Source organism: Bubalus kerabau, chromosome 9, assembly GCF_029407905.1.
Source record: "Bubalus kerabau isolate K-KA32 ecotype Philippines breed swamp buffalo chromosome 9, PCC_UOA_SB_1v2, whole genome shotgun sequence".
In the NCBI taxonomy this organism is placed as follows: Eukaryota; Metazoa; Chordata; class Mammalia; order Artiodactyla; family Bovidae; genus Bubalus; species Bubalus kerabau.
Window position 1 is genome coordinate 106,052,339 of NC_073632.1, and position 21,935 is coordinate 106,074,273.

At 44.0% G+C, this 21,935-nt stretch overlaps 1 protein-coding gene across 7 annotated transcripts in view; it reads right to left on the reverse strand.

The window, feature by feature from the left end:
- The window catches only part of PRKN (parkin RBR E3 ubiquitin protein ligase), a 1,201,168-nt gene that overhangs the window by 836,288 nt on the left and 342,945 nt on the right, over positions 1–21,935 (reverse strand). For all 7 annotated transcript variants that reach the window (XM_055536152.1, XM_055536157.1, XM_055536158.1 and 4 more), the window contains one exon: positions 1,285–1,510. In XM_055536152.1, the coding sequence (XP_055392127.1) occupies positions 1,285–1,510 (226 nt within the window). The remainder of the gene's footprint in view (positions 1–1,284; positions 1,511–21,935) is intronic.

The window sequence follows — 21,935 nt, forward strand, 5'->3', positions numbered from 1 at the left end:
TGATTTATAATGTGTATCATGAGGACTCCTTCAACAGAGCTGGATTATCTCAGGAGGTGTCAATGCCACGCCCTCTGAGCCCTCTCTGAAATGCCTTTGTCCACATCCTGCTTGGCACCTCAGAAGTCCCAAAGCTTGGGTCTGGTATTTATATTAACTCCTTATTCTGGACAACAAGCAAGTTGCAGAGGTTTAGGCTGGTCTCGTTCCCCCTCGTTCCCCATTTGTTTTTTTCAGTCTCCTTGATGCCCAGTACATGGGAAGGAAGAAAAGCCCAACGCAACCACCTCAGGCTCAGCAGGACGGTGACTCATGCACTTAAATTCTTGGTTTATCCACTCCTCTAGTCAAAGACAGCTGTGTTTTTTCCACTTATTCACTTATCCCTGGAAAATTTTGTTTTTGTTTTTTTCTTAAATCTGATTTATGATTTTATAAATATTTACTAAATTTTACTCAGCAATTTTAGCAAGAGGTGTCCACCTTGCTGGTTCCAGACGTCTCTGACCCCGTGAAAGTCAGCCCAGCCCAGGGCTGCTGCTGTCTTCAGACGCTCCACGTGGGAGGGAAATAAACCGCTGCCCTGGAAAGTGACTGTTACTATCTCGTGTTTCCTGTCACCTACTCAAAAACAGTCCTGTTACACCTTTGACTATTTAGACTGGAGAGGAAAAACGAAGGGAAACATAGAATATTGTCAAAATAATAAAGAGACTGTCATTCTTGCCAAAGCAAACTTTTGAAATAGGCTGCACAATGCAGACAAGGAAAACTTCTTTAATCACAAAAGGATATGATTGAAACTGTCATTTTTTCTTATGACCTGAAAAATGACTAAAATTACCTCTGACAGGTTCTCTTTCTACTTAAAAAAAAAATCATAATCATAATCAATAAAAATGCATCGTAAGTAAATAAACAGAAGAAGAGAGAAAGGCACAAGTGAGCGGGACATACAGTGCCTATACTGTGAGCCCGGCACAAGGCGTCCCGCGAGCCCATTGCCCCCAGAACCTCCAAACAACCAAAGAGGACTATTGCTACGGGCCAACACCTTTCTCATCCCTTAGGTTAATTCTTAATTGGAGAGCTCTGCTTTGCTGTTCTTGTTAAATGCGTCACCTCAAATCTTAGAGTGACAAGGGACTCTCTGTCTAGTCATGCCTCCTTCCAGGATTTAGAACGTGTTGTGATCTATGTATTCACACACACAGTGAGGCCGCGCTCTGCGGAGACTTCAGCACGCAGAACCCTGCCCGAGCCGCGGAGAGAGGCATCAGTTACCTGGCCTGCGGGCTGATGAGGCGCCGCTCTCCTCGCCGTCCTGCAGTATAACAGCCAGGCCCACCGAGTCGGCAGGGAGCACCGAGCTGCTGAGGTCCACGCGAGTCAGGCTCTGGGGCTCCCTGTCAGAGCGCCCCCATGCGGGCCGTGGGCTGTGCCCTTCTGGGCCTTTTCTCCGCGGTCTCAGCACAATGTGAACGATGCTCTGCTGATCCAGGTCACAGCTCTGAGTGAGGGAGACAAAATCACAAGAATGAGCAGGAATTGAAGCACAGGTGGAGCTGAACTTGTCTTCAGTTCTACAAAGCGGTATGTTTCAAAACTGACTGACCAGAAAGGACATGCCCTTATCATTATCAAATTTATTACTAGCACCCCTTTCTGATTTTTTTATCCCCCTTTCTGTTTTAAAAAGTACCGAGTTTGTTATTACCAATTACAGGGCAATTTTCTCTAGAATTTACAATACACTTATTTCCAGTAGACCCCACAAATACTCTGGAATCACTAGCAATCACACCACTAGGCCAATGAAGTAAGAGGAGAGGTTACCAGCACTATTCTGATCTTTCACTATTTCATCCTATCTCACAATTAAAACCAGTGAACATCTACAAAAATGTCCTGCAACTTATATTGATTTGTATGAACCACAGCGAGCATCATTCCACTGGTGGAAAACTGAAAGCATCCCCTCTGAGACCAGGAACAAAACAAGCATGCACACTCTTGCCACTTTATTCAACACAGTTTTGTGTGTCCTAGCCATGGCGATCAGAAAAGAAAACAAAAAAAGAGAATCCAAACTGGAAAAGAAGTAAAACTGTTGGTGTTTGCATGACATGATGCTACACACAGAAAATCCTAAAGATGCTACCAGAAAACCACGAGAGCTCCTCAATGAATCTGGGAAAGATGCAGGGGGAAAAAAAATAATAATAATAATAACTCATGGGAATCTCTCACAATCTGATATACTAACAACAAAAGATGAGAAAGAGAGACCAATTCTATTTAATATCACAACAAAAAGAATAAAATGCATAGGAGTTAGGAATAAACCTACCTAAGAAGACAAAAACCTGTACTCAGAAAACTGTAAGATACTGATAGAAGCAATCAAATACAATAGAAACAGATGGAGAGATACAGCATGCTCTTGGATTGGAAGAATCAATATCATGAAAATGACTACACTACCCAAAGCGCCCTTACAGATTCAATACAATGCCTATCAAATTACCAACGGCATTTTTCACAGAAGTAGAACAAACAATTGTATGTTGTGTATGGAAACACAGTAGACCCCAAATAGCCCAAGCGACCTCGGGAAAGAAAAAGGAAGATGGAGGAACTGGGCTCCCTGACTTCAGACTATACTACAAAGCTACAGTAATCAAGGCTTTAAAATTCAGTAGAATTAAATCTGGACATCAGCTAATTTGCTAAGACAGAAGCTAGACCAACGAGTCAAGTCTCAGTTTTAGAATATCTACCAGGTAGAAACAGCTGCTCGTGTGTCTGTCACTTCTCCCACAGAGCAAGGACCCTGCTCTCTCAAACCGCCCCCACTACTGCCATTCTCCCTCATCTTTGGAAATTTACAGAACACCCACACAGAATACAACAAGACTGGTAACAACGACGACACCTCTACCCACCCTCAAGTGCTGCGTTGTCACTATCATACTTTCACAGGGGCTTCCCTGGTGGCTCCTGCAATGCAGGAGACCCGGGTTCGATCCCTGGGTTGGGAAGATCCCCTGGAGAAGGAAATGGCAGCCCACCCCAGTATTCTTGCCTGGAAACTCCCACGGACCGCGGAGCCTGGTAGGTTACCGTCCGCGGGGTCGCAAAGAGTCGGACACGACTGAGCGACTTCTTTCACTTTCACTGTACTGTATTTTCTATGTCGAAGACAAAAATGGCAATTATTTAGGAAGGCATTTCAAGGGTTTTTTTTTTTTTAATGTAATGGTTAACAAATGTTTTGTACGGCTATGGCGAACAATGAGATACTGTGGTTTAAGACAGCATGAGCTTAGGGCATTCAGTGGGAGTCAGAAGAACCAAAAATCATTCCCACTGATTTCTCCCTCTTGTGTTCTCGGTCACCTCCATAGTGATGAATGAACACAAACGCCAATTTATATTAATGGCATGAGAGTAAAAACTGTTCCTTCAACTTGATCTTTCGTTTAAAAAAATAAAGACTTTGAAAAGACAGGCACTTTGTGATTTATGCTTTGAATTCATTTCACATTTCTTACGGCTACTTTTTATTATCATCAAAGATATGATGCTGCACAGAGATATTGAAAGGCCCCCCTCTCTGGTTGCCAAAGGCTGAGGAATACAATTACTGGGAAAGGTCAATTAGCCGCACACTAATTAGCCGGTGTGGGTCTCAGCCCTGTCACCCTGGATGTGCCTCCCACCGCAGGCCCGGGACCATTTCACTGCTCATTAGGACCTGCACAGAGGGAGCTCTGCAGGGAGGGGAGGGGCCAAACAGAGCCAACCGACTGCTCCCCGTAGCTGCGCAGAAAGGGGTTCACTGTGAGAACCGGTCGGTGCTGTTTGCACAGCTGAGTTCTTTCGGGTCTTCCACTCGTCCAAGATCACACTTTCCTAAATACAAAGGACAACAAGCTAGACAATTATTTGCCTAAAACTAAGTTAAAATTGTTTTATATTGAAAACTTTACAAGAAATGTCTCCCAAGTGTCCTTTCAAAAAACTAAGATCATGGCATCTGGCCCCATCACTTCATGGCAAATAGATGGGGAAACAATAGAAATAGAGACAGACTTTATTTTCTTGGGCTCCAAAATCCATGTGGACAGTGACTGCAGCCATGAAATTAAAAGACACTTGCTGCTTGGAGGAAAAGCTATGACAAACCTAGACAGTGTATTAAAAAGCAGAGACATTAGTTTGCCAAGAAAGGTCTGTTTAGTCAAAGCTATGGTTTTTCCGGTAGTCATGTACAGATGTGAGAGTTGGGTCACAAAAAAGGCTGAGCATGGAAAAATTGATGCTTTCAAACTGTGGTGTTGGAGAAGACTCTTCAGAGTCCCTTGAGATCAAACCAGTCAATACTAAAGGAAATCAGTCATGAATATTCGTTGGAAGGACCGATGCTGAAGCTGAAACTCCAATACTTTGACCACCTGATGCAAAGAACTGATTCACTGGAAAAGACCCTGATGCTGGGAAAGATTGAAGGCAGGAGGAGAAGGGGATGGCAGAGGACGAGATGGTTGCATCCACATCACTGACTCAATGGACGTGAGTTTGAGCAAACTCCAGGACGTGGTGAAGAACAGGGAAACATGGTGGACTGCACGCCATGGGGTCATAAAGAGTCGGATACAACTGAGCGACTGAACAACAACAGTCCCTGCCCACACGTCCACTCTCTACGGTTGTATCTCCACTGCTGCTCTGCCACGTGTATGTGTGTAGGTGTGTGTGTTAGTTGCTCAGTCATATCTGATTCTTTGCAACCCTGTGGATTGTAGCTCACCAGGTTCCACTGTCCATGAAATTCTCCAGGCGAAAATGCTGGAGTGGGTTGCCCTTTCCTTCTCCAGGGAATCGTCCTGACTCAGGGATTGAACCCACATCTCCTGCATTGCAGGCAGATGCTTTCCAATCTGAGCTACTAAGGAAGCCCTAACCATAGGTATACATATGGCTGATTCATGTTGATATATGTCAGAAACCAACACAATATTGTCAAGCAATTATCCTCCAATTAAAAATATATAAAAGTTTAAAATAAATGAATGAATGAAAGAAGGGGATGGCCTCCGGATGACGGCCACTCCTCTGCCCTTCCCTTTTCTTGTCTTGCTCTTCCCCTTTCTCCTGCCCCCCTTCCCTTGTACCCATTCCTCCTCTGCTGTCATTCTAACCCGTGCTTTCTCACAGCGGGGAACTCAAGCAGGCCTGGCACTGCTCATTCACAACCAAAGAGACGCGGGTGTGCCCCTTGCTGGGTTTCAGCCCAGTGTCAACTAAGAGCAGCCCACTGTACAACTAGGAACCAACCGAAACAACACACCCGTTGCTTGGAGATTGTAAGAAGTCCGTAGTCAGCTGAAATGGAACCAGTGTGTTTTATCTCATGGCTTTTAAAAAGCCTATTAGACAACAAAAGAAAATGCATACCTGGAATCAGTGGAAAGCCAGAGTGGTCGTGTTTTGAACTACTGACTACTTGAAATCCCCCCCCACCAAAAAAAAAGTCTTGAAAAACAGAATAATCTCTCGCAGGCGAAGTAGCAACAGGTGTTTCCTTACAGAGTCACACACCTACCGCAGAGCTGTAAGAAATGAGCTTGAGGGGAGAAACATGATCAGGGGCCGCTTATTTGTGAATACTAAAAGCTTCTCCCTGTGTCAAGGAGACACCCTATTGCCATGTAATACAATGTAGCCAAGAGCTCCTCACCTGGGCTCATTCAGTAAACTGGGCCTTTCAGGCTTGGGCACAGGCCTGAACTTGAGTGACTTCACAGACAGAAGGAAATATTTAGTCAGCCTCTTCAACAGCAAGGAAGGAATGAGAGCTGACAGGCATTCATATTTATTTTTTTAAACAATGGGCACAGAGAGAAACAGTTTCACACCTTGCTATAAATTCCTTAAGTTTCCAGCCTCAGGTTTAAAATTTGAGATATAAATACAACACATTGTTACTTATGTCAGCTCCTATTTCATAATCTGGATATCTTATGTCACGTGCAACAATTCTTTCACCGAGAATAAATAAAACATGAAACTGCTATCCTCTTGCACACCTGTATACCAAGCAGATGCCTCCTTGAGTTGCTCTCCAGACACTGGCTGGTACGAAGGCATGTGAGTCAGTTCTAATGAGACACATGAAGCTAGAACCTATTATACGCAGAGAAGTAAGTCAAAAAGAGGAAAATGAATATTGTATATTAATACATACCTATGAAATCTAGAAAGATGGTGCTGATGAACCTATGTGCAGGGTAGCAATGGAGGCACAAACAGAGTGAACAGGTGGGAGGAGATGGGAGATGGGAGGCAGGTTCAGGAGGGAGGGAACACGTGTATGTAGGACGATTCATGTTGATGTATGGCAGAACCAACAGAATATTGTAAAGCAATTATAGTCCAATTAAAAATAAATTTTTAAAAAAGGCATTGAGAGCTTGAGTGAATTGGGACAAATGCCTAGACTCTGTCATTTGACTGTAAGAAAGGATAAATGGTATTCATTCTTTCTGTTTTAGTTGGTCCTAACTGACTCCTTAGTGAGAGACTTTATTTTCTTGGGCTTCAAAATCAATGCAGATGGTGAATGCAGGCATGAAATTAAAAGACACTTGCTCCTTGTAAGAAAAACTATGACAAACCTAGACAGCGTATTAAAAAGCCGAGACACTATATTGCTGACAAAAGTCAGTTTAGTCAAAGCTATGGTTTTCCAGTAGTCATTATGGATGTGAGAGTTGGACCATAAAGAAAGCTGAGCACTGAAGAATTGATGCTTTTGAACTGTGGTGTTGGAGAAGACTCTTGAGAATCCCTTGGACTGCAAGGAGATCCAACCAGTCACTCCTAAAGGTAATCAACACTGAATATTCACTGGAAGGATGGATGCTGAAGCTGAAACTCCAATAATATAGCCACATGATGCAAAGAACTAATTCATTGGAAAAGACCCTGATGCTGGGAAAGATTGAAGGTGGGAGGAGAAGGGGACAACAGAGGATGAGATGGTTGGATGGCATCACCGACTCAATGGACATGAGTTTGAGTCAACTCTGGGAGCTGGTGATGGACAGGGAAGCCTGGTGTGCTGCAGTCCATGGGGTCACAAAAAGTCAGACATGACTGAGTGACTGAACTGAACTGAACCTCTCTTTCATTTCAGTTTTCTTCCAACTAAAGGAAGTATGAATAACATCTATTTAAAATGCATGCCCATCAAGAACTTTAAAATTTGAACTTACTTGAAAGGAGGGGGTTTGTAGATGTAATTGCATAAGGATCTCAAGAGGAAATCATCCTGCATTTAGGGCCCACCCGACAAAAGTCCATCTAGTCAAAGCTGTGGTTTTTCCAGCAGTCATGTATGGATGAGAGAGTTGGATCATAAAGAAGGCTGAGCACCAAAAAATTGATGCTTTTGGACTGTGGTTTTGGAGAAGGCTCTTGAGAGTCCCTTGGACAGCAAGGTGATCAAACAAGTCAATTCTATAGGAAATCAATCCTGAATATTCATCAGAAGGACTGATGCTGAAATTGAAGCTCCAGTATTTTGGTCATTTGATGCGAACTGCCATCTCACTGGAAAAGTCCCTGATGCCAGGAAAGATTTAGGGCAGAAGGAGAAGAGGGTGTCAGAGGATGAGATGGTTGGCTGGCATCACTGACTCAGTGGAGATGAATTTGATCAAACTCCAGGAGACAGTGAAGGACAGGGAAGGCTGGCGTGCTGGCAGTCCATGAGGTGGCAAAGAGTCAGGCACAACTGAGCAAATAACAACAACAATTCTTTCGATGTTTAGTTAGAGGAGATTTAAGATCTTTAAGAGGGAGTGGTGAGGAGAACTGTTGGTAGCAGCCCCATCACAAGCCTTCTCATCTTTGCTTCACTTTGATTAGGTAAGAAGTACCATGGTCTTTCCAGGATCATTGAGTTTATACCTCTTATCCCAGGGTGACTAATAATAGCTCTGCTTGAACGTTCAAAGTTTCCTAGTCTGAAGGATAAATCATATGCTCATCCTACTCATGGTTGCCTATTTATGAAACACAGTAGATGCTCAAAAGTAAATTTTGTACTGCTTAATAAAATAATGACAACAGCAAGCATGTCTACCATTTTGTGAATTATCTAAATGCCAGGCATTGCGCTTAGCATGTTCTCATTGTACTCTGTACAATGCCATGGTGAGATGGGAACCATTAATAAGCTCATTTTAGAGATGAGATAATTGAAGGACAAAGGCATGAAGTTGTTGCCAAAGGTTATACATAAGTACTAAGTGGCTGAGCTAGAATAATCACTAAAATTCATTTTGGCGTAGTACTCACTGCTTACAAATCCCTGTTATCAACACATTTAACTTCACCTGACACTTTCACCAACTCCGACTCAAGTATCATGTTCAGTATTTTCACAAAGCCACTTACAGTTCAGGAAGCCAGGATTACACAGACATTTCTAAGCAGGTGGGCTTCTATCCAGGTTAAAACGTGCATAAAAACCATCTGAGGTACCAAGGAGAAGAACAGCTTTTCCTAGTGCATCTTGGACCTGCAGGTTCAGAATCTGGGGAGTGGGGTGGCGGGGGGGGGGGGCGGGGGCGGGGGGGAGCAGCAAGCTGCTGCACTTCGAGCCATCCTCCCCGGACTCTCTATGTACAGTCAGGTCGGGAATCTCTGCCGAAGGCCAGAGCCGGACTTCAGCCTCTCGGTCCCAACTTTGCTTCTGCACTTGAAACTTTCCATTCTGGGTGTACAGGCATCCTGTACTGAAGACCTGCACCTTCCTTCACCTCTGTTCCAGGTGGCCACCTGGTGTCTCAGAGATTCAGGAGGCAAGACAAGGATGCCTCAACCTAGCCCAAGACAGACTCTAGAACAATGCAAAACAATTTGTAGGACACTCAGGCTTTCCGATGAAAATGTTTTTTTAAAAGTATGCACAAGAAGAAAACAGCAAATGGATAAATATCCACAGATAAGAGGCCAATTATATATGTGGACACTACATTTGTATACGTACATATTTATGTATACACACATGTGTGAACAAATTTGCATGTGCATATGTATGCACATCAGGAGCTTCCCTGATAGCTGAGTTGGTAAAGAATCCACCTGCAATGCAGGAGACCCCAGTTCAATTTCTGGATCAGGAAGATCCGCTGGAGAAGGGATAGGCTGCCCACTCCCGTATTCTTGGGCTTCCCTTGAGGCTCAGCTAGGAAAGAATCTGCCTGCAATGCAGGAGACCTGGGTTCTGTCCCTGGGTTGGGACGATCCCCTGGAGAAGGCCACCCACTCCAGTGTTCTGGCCTGGAGAATTCCACCGACTGTATAGTCCATGGGGTCACAGAGTGGCAGACATGACTGAGTGACTTGCACTTCACTTCACTTCATGTACGTACATGTACACACACAAACTGACATGTTTGCTTTTAAACTGGAAAATATTATGGAGGATTTGCTGGTTCTTAATCATTTGCTAAAAGTTCAAAGGCTACAAATGGAATATAAAAATCACGGAAGGGATTAAAGAGGGCAATACGTATAATTCTATAACTAAAAAAAGTGTGAAATGTAATATTCATTCAACAAATATTTTGTGATCATGCTATTTAGCAGGTTGTGCACTATTCTTTATAAAGTAGCGACTAAAACAGTTATTAAAACAAACTAACAATTTCCCTCCCATATCAATGTGCTATTTTTGTTTCCTGGAAACTAGATACATGATTCTAAGATTTCATCTAGAAAAATAAATGTGCCAGAATATCTGGAAGCATTCTGTAAAGTGGAGCAACAATAGGTATTAACTGGCCTAATTTCGATACTGCTGTGTCTCAGGGAATGGGAAGGCCCAAGAAAAGGGAGAGACATGGGGGAACACCAGTTTATGGAGCTGTCAGAATATACACATTTATCAAGCATTTGCCATCTTACACGGGTGTGGTTAGTAGCACCCCAAAAAAAAAAATCACAGGAGTAGCATCAAAGATCACTTATCATAGTTGACCCTAAAAAATACAATAATAATGACAAAAGCTGAAATATTAAGAGGATTATCAGACTGACGCGGAGGCCCAGTGTGAGCAAACGCTGCTAGAACAACAGGGAGCTAGCTGACTACATCCCCCACCTTGCTTTGTATTCGTGGTTGTCCTCAGCAGTCATTTCTGCCAGAGGAGTGTAAGTCCATGTGATGAGTGCCGCTTCCAGGGCAAAGCAGACGGACTGAGGTTGTAGTGAGACATAGAGAAAGAGACAGATACACAATAAAATATCTGATCAGTGGGTGGGTGGGTAGGTAAAATACAAATATACGGAAAAACTTGAGCAGGACATTCATGACCAAAGACGGTACAAGTGGGGCTTGGCAGCATGCCCACACTACATCATCAGGCTTTGGGAGTGAAAATTAGCCTTCTACTCTGCACAGCTAAAGATTAAAAATGACATCATACGTTAAAGTTAAAATTAGTACGTTGACAACGAAATTTCTTTTTTGTCTTATTTTTTAATTAATTTATTTTAATTACTAATTACTTTATAATATTCTGGTGATTTTTGCCTTACGTTGACGTGAATCAGCTGTAAATTTGCAGAATGCTTCAGCAATAGATTTTTATCATATTTATTTGCTGACTAATTGCTGAATCCATTGTCTTTTAAGTATTTTGTATGTTCTTTTTAATATTTTTATTGTTTTTAGTTATCTTTGTAACTATCAGCCTCAATCTTCATGTTTCCAATGTTAGAAATCAATTATTCTCCCTCTCCGCTTATCACCTCCCTATTCTATTCCTTATACGTGTTTTTAATCTTCATATTGCCTAAAAATTAGCTAACATTTTGAACTTACTTTCAGAAAAATCTCAGGCCCATCAACATTATACATACAGTGTGGCACCAATGACATGTATCATTTAAAATTATCATCACTAATAAGCAAATACTGTAGTTTCAAACCTTAAAGTATCATACTTTTTAATAAGTATGATAGTGTGATTTGAATGGCTGCTGTCACAATATCCCAATCTTTGAGAAAGACGATGGCAGGGCATTAATTAGTACACCCAGTTCTTAGGCATCAGCAGAATCTTTATCTGCATGTTTCTTTTAACGTCTGGCCAAGTAGCTGGGCTTTAAACTGATCAGGTATATTACCCGTAACTTTGTAACAACTCAGTGAAATAAGCATTAGAGATGGGAAAACCAAAGCTCAAAGAGTTGCAAAATTTACCCAAATAAAAATAACTGGATTTGAAACCAACTTTATCTTATTCTAAAGCCACTACTTTTGACTATTCTTTCTCTTACCAAAGGAGGAGTGATTAACTATGATTAAGGGATCCAAACCTTGCTTAATTCTATAATCAGAACAGTTAAAAGGCAGAATTTGGATGCATTTCAGATGAATTCTCAAATTGTTCTAGATCATCTCAGAAGGTTGCTTAATCTAATGGTCCAGATTTTTGAAACTCTGAGAAATGATGACAATATGTATGAGACGCAAACAAGGGATTTTGGCCTTGGAGATGAGCTAAAGAAACTGAGAAACCCACAAACTTCTAGAAGATAAAATTCCAATGTACCTTTATAGTAAAGGTAATATGTCTCCCGAGTTAAAAATCACTGAACATAAGGAAGATATTTTTGACAAGAATGTATTTTTTTATAATGGAATACAGTCATGAAAATGATTATAAAATGCTGTGTTTTTTTCCTAAGTCATACTTTAGGTGACAAGTGAAAGTGTTAGACACAGTCCTGTCTGACTCTTTGTGACCCCATGGACCATCATCTGCCAGGCTCCTTGTCCATGGAAATCTCCAGGCAAGAATATTGGACTGGGTAGCCATTCCCTTCTCCAGAGGATCTTCAAGATCCAGGGATCAAACCCAAGTTTCCTGCATGGAAGGTAGATTCTTTACATCTGAGCTACCAGTGTTACCGGTTTAGAAAAATTTAGAAATGCAAGTACTACATATTCAAGCAGACTTGAAGATAATAAAAGGTTTGATTTAAGGATTATTTTTCTAAAATTCCCATTATTAGCATCATTCTTTTCTGTTTCATATGGTTTATTCCAAGAAACCTCTACTCAACTGAAAAGCATTAACTGGGAAGGATAAATTAATAGCAAATTACTACATATTTGGTTATCATAAACAGAAATTAGTGCTCATGAAAAGGAAAAAGAAATGGTTGATGCATAATATGTAGCTGAGATGGGGAAACTTATGCTGATCACTTCAGAGGGAAGCAACCTTAGAGAAGCCAGAGTCCCAATAGCAGGTGGAATCTAGCAGCTTAGGCTGAGCCCAGCATGCCATGACTCAAAATTATCCCACCACACTACCCAGGTTAAATATGTCAGCTTTTGTCAGAGTCCTGAACTGTGCTCAGGTCTCCTTTCCTTCTCTGCCTGGGGTGGGCTCCACTCCAAACCAGGTAACACAGAACTACTGTGCTAGCCACATCCTACCCTCATCCTACTGGTAAATTAAGCCAACAGGGAAAAGTCTACTACTAAAAAGAAGATAAAATAAGAATACTAAAAATGGTAATTATTAAAGCCACCTTATGCGAAGAGTTGACTCATTGGAAAAGACTCTGATGCTGGGAGGGATTGGGGACAGGAGGAGAAGGGGACGACAGAGGATGAGATGACTGGATGGCATCACTGACTCAATGGACGTGAGTCTGAGTGAACTCCGGGAGTTGGTGGACATGGAGGTCTGGCGTGATGCAATTCATGGGGTTGCAAAGAGTCAGACACGACTGAGCAACGATTGGACTGAACTGAACTGAATCAAAGGACTCAACTGAGTCATGCCAGACTTGTGGGACCCATGAGCAAACCATATCCTTACACCATGATACCGTTTACATACACCTGACGTGTTTATCATCCCTGGGATCCTTGCCATTGCCTGTACCTGTACACTTCGGCTATGCTATCAGCCACTTCGGAGGACAGCAGAAGCCCACCGAGGATAAAGAAACAATGCTTTGTTGCTGTTGTTTTTAACTTTCAGTACAGGCTCTTGAAGCTCATTTCCACAGCACTGTTGTGAAATCCAATATTTTTTTTTCACTTTCAAGGCCATGTTAGATGGAGGGATAAAGGGGTTTGCTGCCCACCAAAGTGAGTGAAGTGAAGTTGCTCAGTCATGTCTGACTCTTTGCGACCCCATAGACTGCAACCTGCCAGGCTCCTCCAACCACGGGATTTTCCAGGCAAGAGTACTGGAGTGGGTTTCCATTCCCTCCTCCAGGGGATCTTCCTGACCCAGGAATCGAACCCTGGCCTCCCGCACTGCAGGCAGACTCTTTACCGTGAGCCACCAGCGAAGCCCCCAAGGTTTATCTCAAATGAAGATGTAGGATATAGCAAACGGAAGTGCCTGAGCAGGAACCCAGGGCTGCTAGAGCAGCTATAACAAAGCAGCACAAACTGGGTCTTTTCAGGACCAGCTATGTGTCATCTCACGACTCTGGAGGTCAAATCCAAAATCAACGTGCAGGCAGGGGTGGTTCCTACTGAAGGCTAGGACGGAAATCTTGTTCCCTGCCTCTCTCCTTGGCTTGCAGATGGCTTTCTCCTCGCTCTGTCTTCCCATCACTTCCTTCTGCGTCTGCTGCTGTGCTCAGTAGCCCCCATTTTATAAGATAACAGGTCATACTGAGTCAGGGCTCAACCTCATGACCCTTTTTAACACGATTGCCTCTGTAAAGACCCTGTCACTAAACAAGGCCACCTGCTCATGGACTGGTGGTCACAATTTCAACAGATCTTCTTTGGGGCCCTCAATTCAGTCCAAAACACCTCACCTGAAACATGTGTCTTTCAGAGGAAGAACCTAAGACTCTTTTACTTTGTCCTCAAATTCACTTTCTCTTACTAAGTACATAAGAATCGTGTGCAGTAAGAAGTTGCCTTACGTCTAAACAAGCCTGGATCAGATCAAATAAAGTTGCTTGCTTGCTTGAACACAGCATATCATATTACTAAATAGGGCTTCACTGAATAGGACTATTAAACAGATGGGCCCATCAGTTTTTCCAATGTTGACTGGCTTCTTATTGAGTTAATCATTTTGTGGAAATAAATCCAACAAAAACTATCAGATTTTTCTCCTCGTGAATATAACTTAAATCCTTGATTTAAAACATTATACCATATTCCTATTTTAAGTTTGATTTTTCAAATAATACTTTTATATCCTACCATGTTCGGCTCAACACATGCCTAAAGCCTCATATTTATTTTTCAATTGAGTCACTAACATTATGACAATATTAATGCCATAGGTTTTCCAATCAAAGGAGATCTCATATTTTCAAAACGAAAAACTCAGTACTTAAAACAAAAAGTATTATACTTAAAGGATTAAAAGCAATGTCCTCCTTGCAAATTGCCTCAATTTTTTTTTCAACTATGCCCTAACAGAAGAAGAAAAGTGGCGATGGAAACTTCTGACAAAGACATAACAGAATGCAGAACTGTAAGTTTCCCAGAAAAGACATTAACTCTTTTAGGAATATCACAAAAGGGACTGGGACAAATCTAAAAAGGAACATGAGAAGAATCTAGTCAGTGGGACCAGTTACATACTCATTTGCAAAGCTGCTGGTGAAGATAATCTTGATAGAATTCAATATTAAATACACTTCTCTAAATTCAGAGATGTTAGAAGTGAAATGACTCTTCAATGCGAGAGACGGGGGTTCGATTCCTGGGTTAGGAAGATGCCCTGGAGATAGAAATGCCAAACCACTCCAGTGAAATCCGATGGACAGTGCAGCCTGGCGGGCAACAGTCCACGAGGTCACAAAAGAGTCAGACAGGACCGAGAGACTAACACTTTCCCTTTTCTTTGACTTCCAGACACAGAAAACATGAATCTGAGACTCCAGGGACGGAAAAAACATTATGTTATACACTGAGCCAAGAGAATCATGGTGACCTCAGAAACCTGAAACGCAGCTGAAGGCTTCCAAGAGGATAACACTCCTGCTTGGCGGGCCCTCTTCCTAACCAGTGTGCCGGCATCTTGTCTGCCACACCCAGCGCCACTCAGCAAACGTGTCTTGCCCACTGGTATCTGTTACTGACACCTACAAACCATCTCTGATGGTCCAGATGCAGACAGAAAGCATCACACGGCGGGTGGGGGAGGGTACAGCAGGGACTGCGATGCTCTCCAACTCTAGAACCCTCGCCGCTCACCCCTGCCCACTGTTCCCAGACCGGGCTCCCTGGACCTTTATGGAGAAGGTGTCAGAAAATCACTGGGAAACAAACACGACCCCACACATTTCTGTGAAGTCAACTCCTGTTTGAAAGACAGGTGAAGGAGCCCTGTTGAGTCAAAGATGAAAGATGTTTTTGAAATTTAGACTGACAGAGGAATGCCCTGTAAAAAAGATAAAAGACCCTGCTTTAAGATAGCGACTTTTCATTTTTACCTTCAAAAAGACTTGCCTTTTATGTTTCCCTGAGGTTATTCAATAAGAGGGCAAAAATCTCCAATGGCCTATCTTCTGTTACAGAAGAGAAAATGGTTTGGCTTTGGAGGAAAAGAACAAGATTGAAGATAAACAAGATGTTCTGATATTGAACAAACTTGATGACTCATTTTGTAATAAGCGAGCAGCCACTCTCAGATAAAATTCATTTCATCAGCCTAGTTATTTTGTCATTTGTCAACTGACCCATCATTCAGACATTCAGCTACTCAACCGAGAAGCAACGCAGTAACGGAGCAGAATATTTTGAAATATTATCTGATAGCATTGTTCTCTCACTGCTATCCTTCTCATGCCCTGCAGTACTCTACCTTAAAAACTAGAGCCTCTGTCTGGAATGGAGAACACACAGAAAATTCCAGGAAAAGAAAGACTTAAGTGATTGGACTTTGTTGAATCTAGAGCAACCTTGAGAGTCTGGTACAGAATTTACTCCAAGAAACCTCAGAGGTAGAAAGAATGGAGAATAATTTAAAAACCCTTAATAAGATCAGTCTGCTGGGTTCAACCCAGGTGGATAATTGGAGGATAACTGTCTGTGTGTGTATCATTGCTTCAGTTGTGTCCGACTGTTTGTGACCCCACAGACTATAGCCTGCCAGTCTCTTCTGTCCATGGGATTCTCCAGGCAGGAATCCTGGAGTGGGCTGCCATGCCCTCCTCCAGGGGATCTCCCTGACCCAGGAACCGAGCCCCCATCTCTTACGTCTCTTGCATTCGCAGGCAGGTTCTCCACCAATAGTGCCACCTGGGATGTGCACTACCCGTCAGGGAGGACAACTGGTGAGAGCTGAACCTCCGAGGAGCAGCAGCTCTGACCTCCACAAGCCCGCTGGGACCAACGCCCTACTCAGGGCCAGAGACAGGGAAGGGGGAGGGGGCGGGGCGGGTGGAAGAGAAATGCCCAGACAGACTTGGATAAATGAAATTACAGTGACAGCTGCTGCTGGGAGCCTGGGGGAGGAAGAGCCTCCAGAGCACCTGCCTTCCCACCGTGGCAACAGCAACATGGCAGACATGGTCACGTGGCGCGTCTATGCAGGTGGCCTTGAGCTACCTGCAGCCGATGCCAGAGCCAGGAGCAGGGCAAACGGGCTGCGAGTCGGCCAGGGTCTCCCACGGACCCCAGCTGGAAAAACTAAGAATGCTGAAACCAGGTGCCTGGAACCCCAGATGAGATGCCCATGAGCTTCGAGAGCAGAGGCAGAAAGCAGGGAACTGACGCACAGATTGGGGCGGTGCACCCGCACGCCAGTGGAGGCCAGCGTGGAGGAGAGCCCCGGAAATCAGGCTTCCTCCTTGAGGCCAGCTCCGCGTGCGAGGCTTTCTGGCCTTACCATCACTGAGGAAGGAGAAAAGGATAAAACGTGAGAGAGAATCCTGAATTTGAACATTTCATCAAAGAACCCCGAGTTTTAATTTATAAGATGAGAAAGAATGAGGCTTGAAATTGAAGTTTAAAGGAAGACACCAAGTTACAGAAAAGTTAAACGTGGCATTCCAAAGTCACATCTCCACGTGCATAACTTACTGAATAAGCAAAAACTTGTGGACGACTCTCGAACCACTGGGGCAAGTCAAAGCTGAATAAGGAGATCTACGGTAAAGGGAACCCGTGATGCATGAAAACTCACTTAGGAGGGACTAGACTGCCCCCCTGAGCAGACGCTCCGCCCTGCTTCCTCCTGCTGCACCTCTGCCTCCAGCCTGTTGGGAGCTGGCTCCGTACAGGACCAACCAGAAAGCCGGGGTGAGGGGAGCTGGGCTTCCAGCCTGAGTCACACCCCAGAAGCTACGCCAGGCTGTGTCCACAGGATTCAGGACCACACTGTGGGGAGGCCCCACATACCAGGGCTGGGGGCGACAGGGGGAGGCATACGGGGGGCCAGATGCAGGCCAGAGAGAGGGACTGATGAACAGTCCCAGTCCTCCCCCAGACATGAGGGTCACCTCGGAGGTGGCAGGATCCCAGCAATCAGAAGTCACACTTCGGTAGGTAGGTACGATCCTGCGTGGCCACCCGAGCAGCCAGATGCTTCCGCTGGGAGCCAGGGGCCATTTAGAGGAGAGATCCCCAGAGAGGCGGGTCTCTCGGAGACCAAGAAAATACCCAGAGGCAGAGAATAGCAGACACTTTCCTTCACACCAGGAGAGCCCGAGGCCCAAGTTCTGTCTCATCTCATCATCCCTCCTCCCTCCAGCCCCCTACCAGCTTCTTCCTGTTCCCTCCGAGCCTCAGATTCCTCTGGAGGCTGACCTGCGGGAAGAAAGAAGGTAAACAAAGGGAGGGCAGAGGCTGATAACAGCACCTGCCTCAGGGCCAGGCACAGAAGGCTTCTGGCCTGAACGGGGCAAGAGACAACTGCGGACTTGACTGAAACCTTCAGCTACTAAACTGTTTGCTACTTCAAGCTCCCACAGGCTGCCTATTACCAGAAAAGTAAAGGAAAAAAAAAATCATAGCATCTGTTGAGATATCATACAGTTGTGTAGGAATGACTTACTCCCTGAAAAAAGTTAAAAGAAACACAAGGTGGTGATTTGATTTTATCGTAAGATGTGCTTGTTCAGCGTGGTTACTGTGTTACGTTTCCTGTAAAAGAAACTCAGCAAGAAAAGGAAGACAGGAAGGAGAAGCTGGCTGCAGGTGCAGGGAGGAAACCGGTTTCACCCTGCCACCGCTGCCCTGGACCGGGGAAGCAGAGTGATGGATGGCAGGTATGGAAAGTGCTGGGGGAGCCTTTCGCTGTCCCAGACTCTAGTATCCTCAAAACCTCTGCCCCTACTTTTAAATGTGTGAAAGTGAAGTCGTCTCCGACTCTTCACAATCCCATAGCCTGTAGCTTGCCAGGTTCCTCTGTCTATGGGATTCTCCAGGCAAGAACACTGGAGTGAGTTGCCATTTCCTTCTGCAGAGGATCTTCCTGACCCAGGGATCAAACCCAGGTCTCCTGCATTATAGCCAGACGCTTTATTGTCTGAGCCACCAGGGAAGTCTTAAATGTGTAACACAAGTTGATTAATACACAGTCCTACATAGCTTGTGTTAATGTTAAGACGAAACAGTATCTTGAACAAGACATGGCTGTTTCACCCTCTGGATGAAGGTCAGTGTGCATGCTGCCCTCTGTCCTGAGGCTGTACCAGCTCGGGCCTCTTGGCACCGCAAAGCTCTGCCAACCCCACTCAGGGCAGGTGCCCGCGGGGCCATCCCGCATCCAGATCAGGAAGCCTGCCAGACAAAGGTGTAGGCTGTGTCCGCTTCAGACCAAAGTAACCCATCCATTCAGTTGTTATATACACACTGTTTGTACTGGGTTTGGCACACTTTTAAACTTTTTAAAATCCACTGCCTTGATATCACGGAGTAATTGATATTGTTTAGTCTGTATTGACACAAAAGGTGCAGCATGGCAGAAAACAGGTCCTGGGATCTGATCCGCGAAACACATCCATCGTCTTCCCCATCAGTGAGATCCAGATTACTGACACCTTCATGGAACCTCCCAAGGAACGGGACTCGCCAGACTTTCGATCTTTTCCTGTTTGCTCTAATTCTCTTAATGAACCATCCAACGGCTTCAGCGAGAGCCAGGGTGTAAAGGGCAAATACTACACTAGCCCCCCGGGCGATCGAGTCATTTCCTGTTTGTCCGTTCTTGCCCTTCCCCACCCAGGGAGGCAGATCCACTAACTCCATACTCACCTGGAGCAAGACAGGGACATTTACCCAACCTCACATTTGCCCCTGGATTTATTCCTGACTTCTGCACAGATGATGCCAAAGCAGTTGCCAGCATCTGAAATATGGGGGTGCTGCATAGACATGCAATCTTTTATCTTACAATTCCCTGTGAGATGCTCCATGGTAAGAAGGAACGATACAAGATGGAGGGCTGAAGTGACAGATTATTACATAGGAAGGCTCTACAATTAGGGGTGGGTACTCATACATTGATCCCCTCATGTTCCCAAGCTACTCGACAGAATTGTGGATTAAAAGGACACAGCCCATTAAGCTACAGTTGCAGGTGAATGAAACTGTCCGCTTATGTCTGGAATTTTTATTTTAAAAAAATTAAAAATAAATAAATAAAGCAAAAGCTAAACAAAGAAACAGGCTAAAAAAGAAAAGAGGGGAGACAGAGGAGTACGTAAGCAAAGGAAAGGAAAAGATGGAAAAGAACACCGAAAACTGACGGCCTGTGGTGCCCTGAAGGCAGAATCAGGTGACCGCATCCCTGGCCGAGTCAGCGTCCAGTCCCTCGTTTCCTGCATCTCCTCTGCCTCCAGCCAGTGGCCTACACCCTCCCAGGAAGCCCATGAACAGGCCCTTGCAAGGATGACTGCAGGCAGGCTTCGTTCCTGCTGCTGAGTCCACAGTCAGGCAGTCATACCACACAGCCCCCACCCAGACACTGCGTGCTCTGGGGACCTCCGCCTGCCTCCTTCACCCTCACTTCTGAAATCTCCCGCTGCTGCAGAGTGCCCACACTCTGGAAGAGAGAAAGAAAGAAAGTGAATTTGCTCAGCGTGTCTGACTCTTCGCAGCCCCATGGACTGTAACCCACCGGGCTCCTCCATCCATGGGATTTTCCAGGCAAGAGTACTGGAGTGGGTTACCATTTCCTTCTGCTGAGGATCTTCCCGACCCAGGGATCGAACCCTGATCTCCTGCATTGTAAGCAAATGCTTTACCATCTGAGCCACCAGAGAAGTCAGCCCACATTCTAGACCCTGTTTAATGACTTAACGAAGCGGTGGAAGCCTGTTACTTCCAATTGTACAACTGACTTCAGAAAATATACATATCCTCCTTCTGCAAGCCAGGTTATTACAAGCAAACAACAGCAAGGCTGAATGAAATGGATTAACTTAAAGGAGACTAAAATGTGTTCAAGTTGCAAGTATTTATACACCTACTGCCACCAAGCAAAAAGGCCATTAGTTTATGTACTTTAGAACTTTTTCTAACTTGACAACTAAAACAAAAATGAAAAAAAGAGAAGAAAACTAGTACTTTCTTAACTAGAAAAGTAAAAGGTGAAAATTCTCAGAGCATTTTCGACTATGCAAGGATTTACTGTAATTAGCCAGAAAACATCCTTTACCATCCGGCTTAAGCTTTCCAAATCCATCGTGTTCATACTTTAAAAAAAAAAAACCCTTAATCTAAAAAAAAAAAAAAAAGGGGGGGGGGGCAGATTTCCAGACCTCTGATGTGGCTTGTCTAAACATGTTTTCAACAAGGAAGAAACTGATGGCAAAGGAAGCTATGAGTTAACTGCTATAAATTGACTAGAAAAGGCCAAGTCTGAATTCATCTTCATGGTTTTATATGTTTCATATCCACAGCTTAATCCTCTATGTCAGTTGCAATAGCAGTTCCTCAGCTCTGTTAGTCATCCCCTTTGAGGACTTTTTTAGCATCTAAGTTTCTCATAAGCAGCTGGCCATGTTTGTATCAGCCACTCTCTGCTGACGACTATGCATGAGACATACGACGGATAGGAGTCCTTTTCGATTGTGGCAACTGCACCAACATACATTACAAGATCCCGGCAATAAAATCAATATAATAAGGTACCAACCAACCCATCTGCACAGGGGTATTAACCCAGCTGTGTTTGTATAATTTTGACATCTGGCAACAAAGGGTAAAAAAAAAACCCAAAAAAACATAAAATTCTATAGGACAGATTTTGAAACAAGCTTCTGTTTGAAAATTGAGCAGAACAGGGAGTGGCATATGAATGAATAAATGAATCAAGAGGCATAAAATGCAGTAATACAAAGGAATGAGGGTATGGTTCATATCTGCTAAGGACATTAAGACTATATTACCGTATATTTTACACCAGGAGCATATATCAATGTATGCATATATCAATATATCCGCTCTTTGCAGAGTAGCTGGAAAAATGATTTATTGATTGTTAAGTTCATTTTCAGAAAATATATATACATATATATGTATATAATTTAAAACCACACATTACAAAGAGAGACAACAAGGTTCCCTTAAATCATTTAAAAATAAGTTTATCCACATAGTGGAGCCTCATGCAGGCTCTTTATCCTTCCTGCTTCAGTCTATTAATGCTTCACTCTACGGCCCTCTATGATTCCATTTCCGTTCTCAACACTGAATGCCAAGCCTCAGATTCTGGAAGCAGTTGTATGTCAGAGGGCGCAACAGACAGCAAGCGTGCAATCAGGAGCTCTAATCCTGCTCTCCGTGCTCATCCCCTTATGCACCCCACGCTCCCCCATCCTTCTAAGCCTGCTCTGTGCCCTGGGAGGGTGAATCCTGAGGACCACACCCCTGGCTCTCCCTTGTCCTCTGACCTCCCCTTGGACCA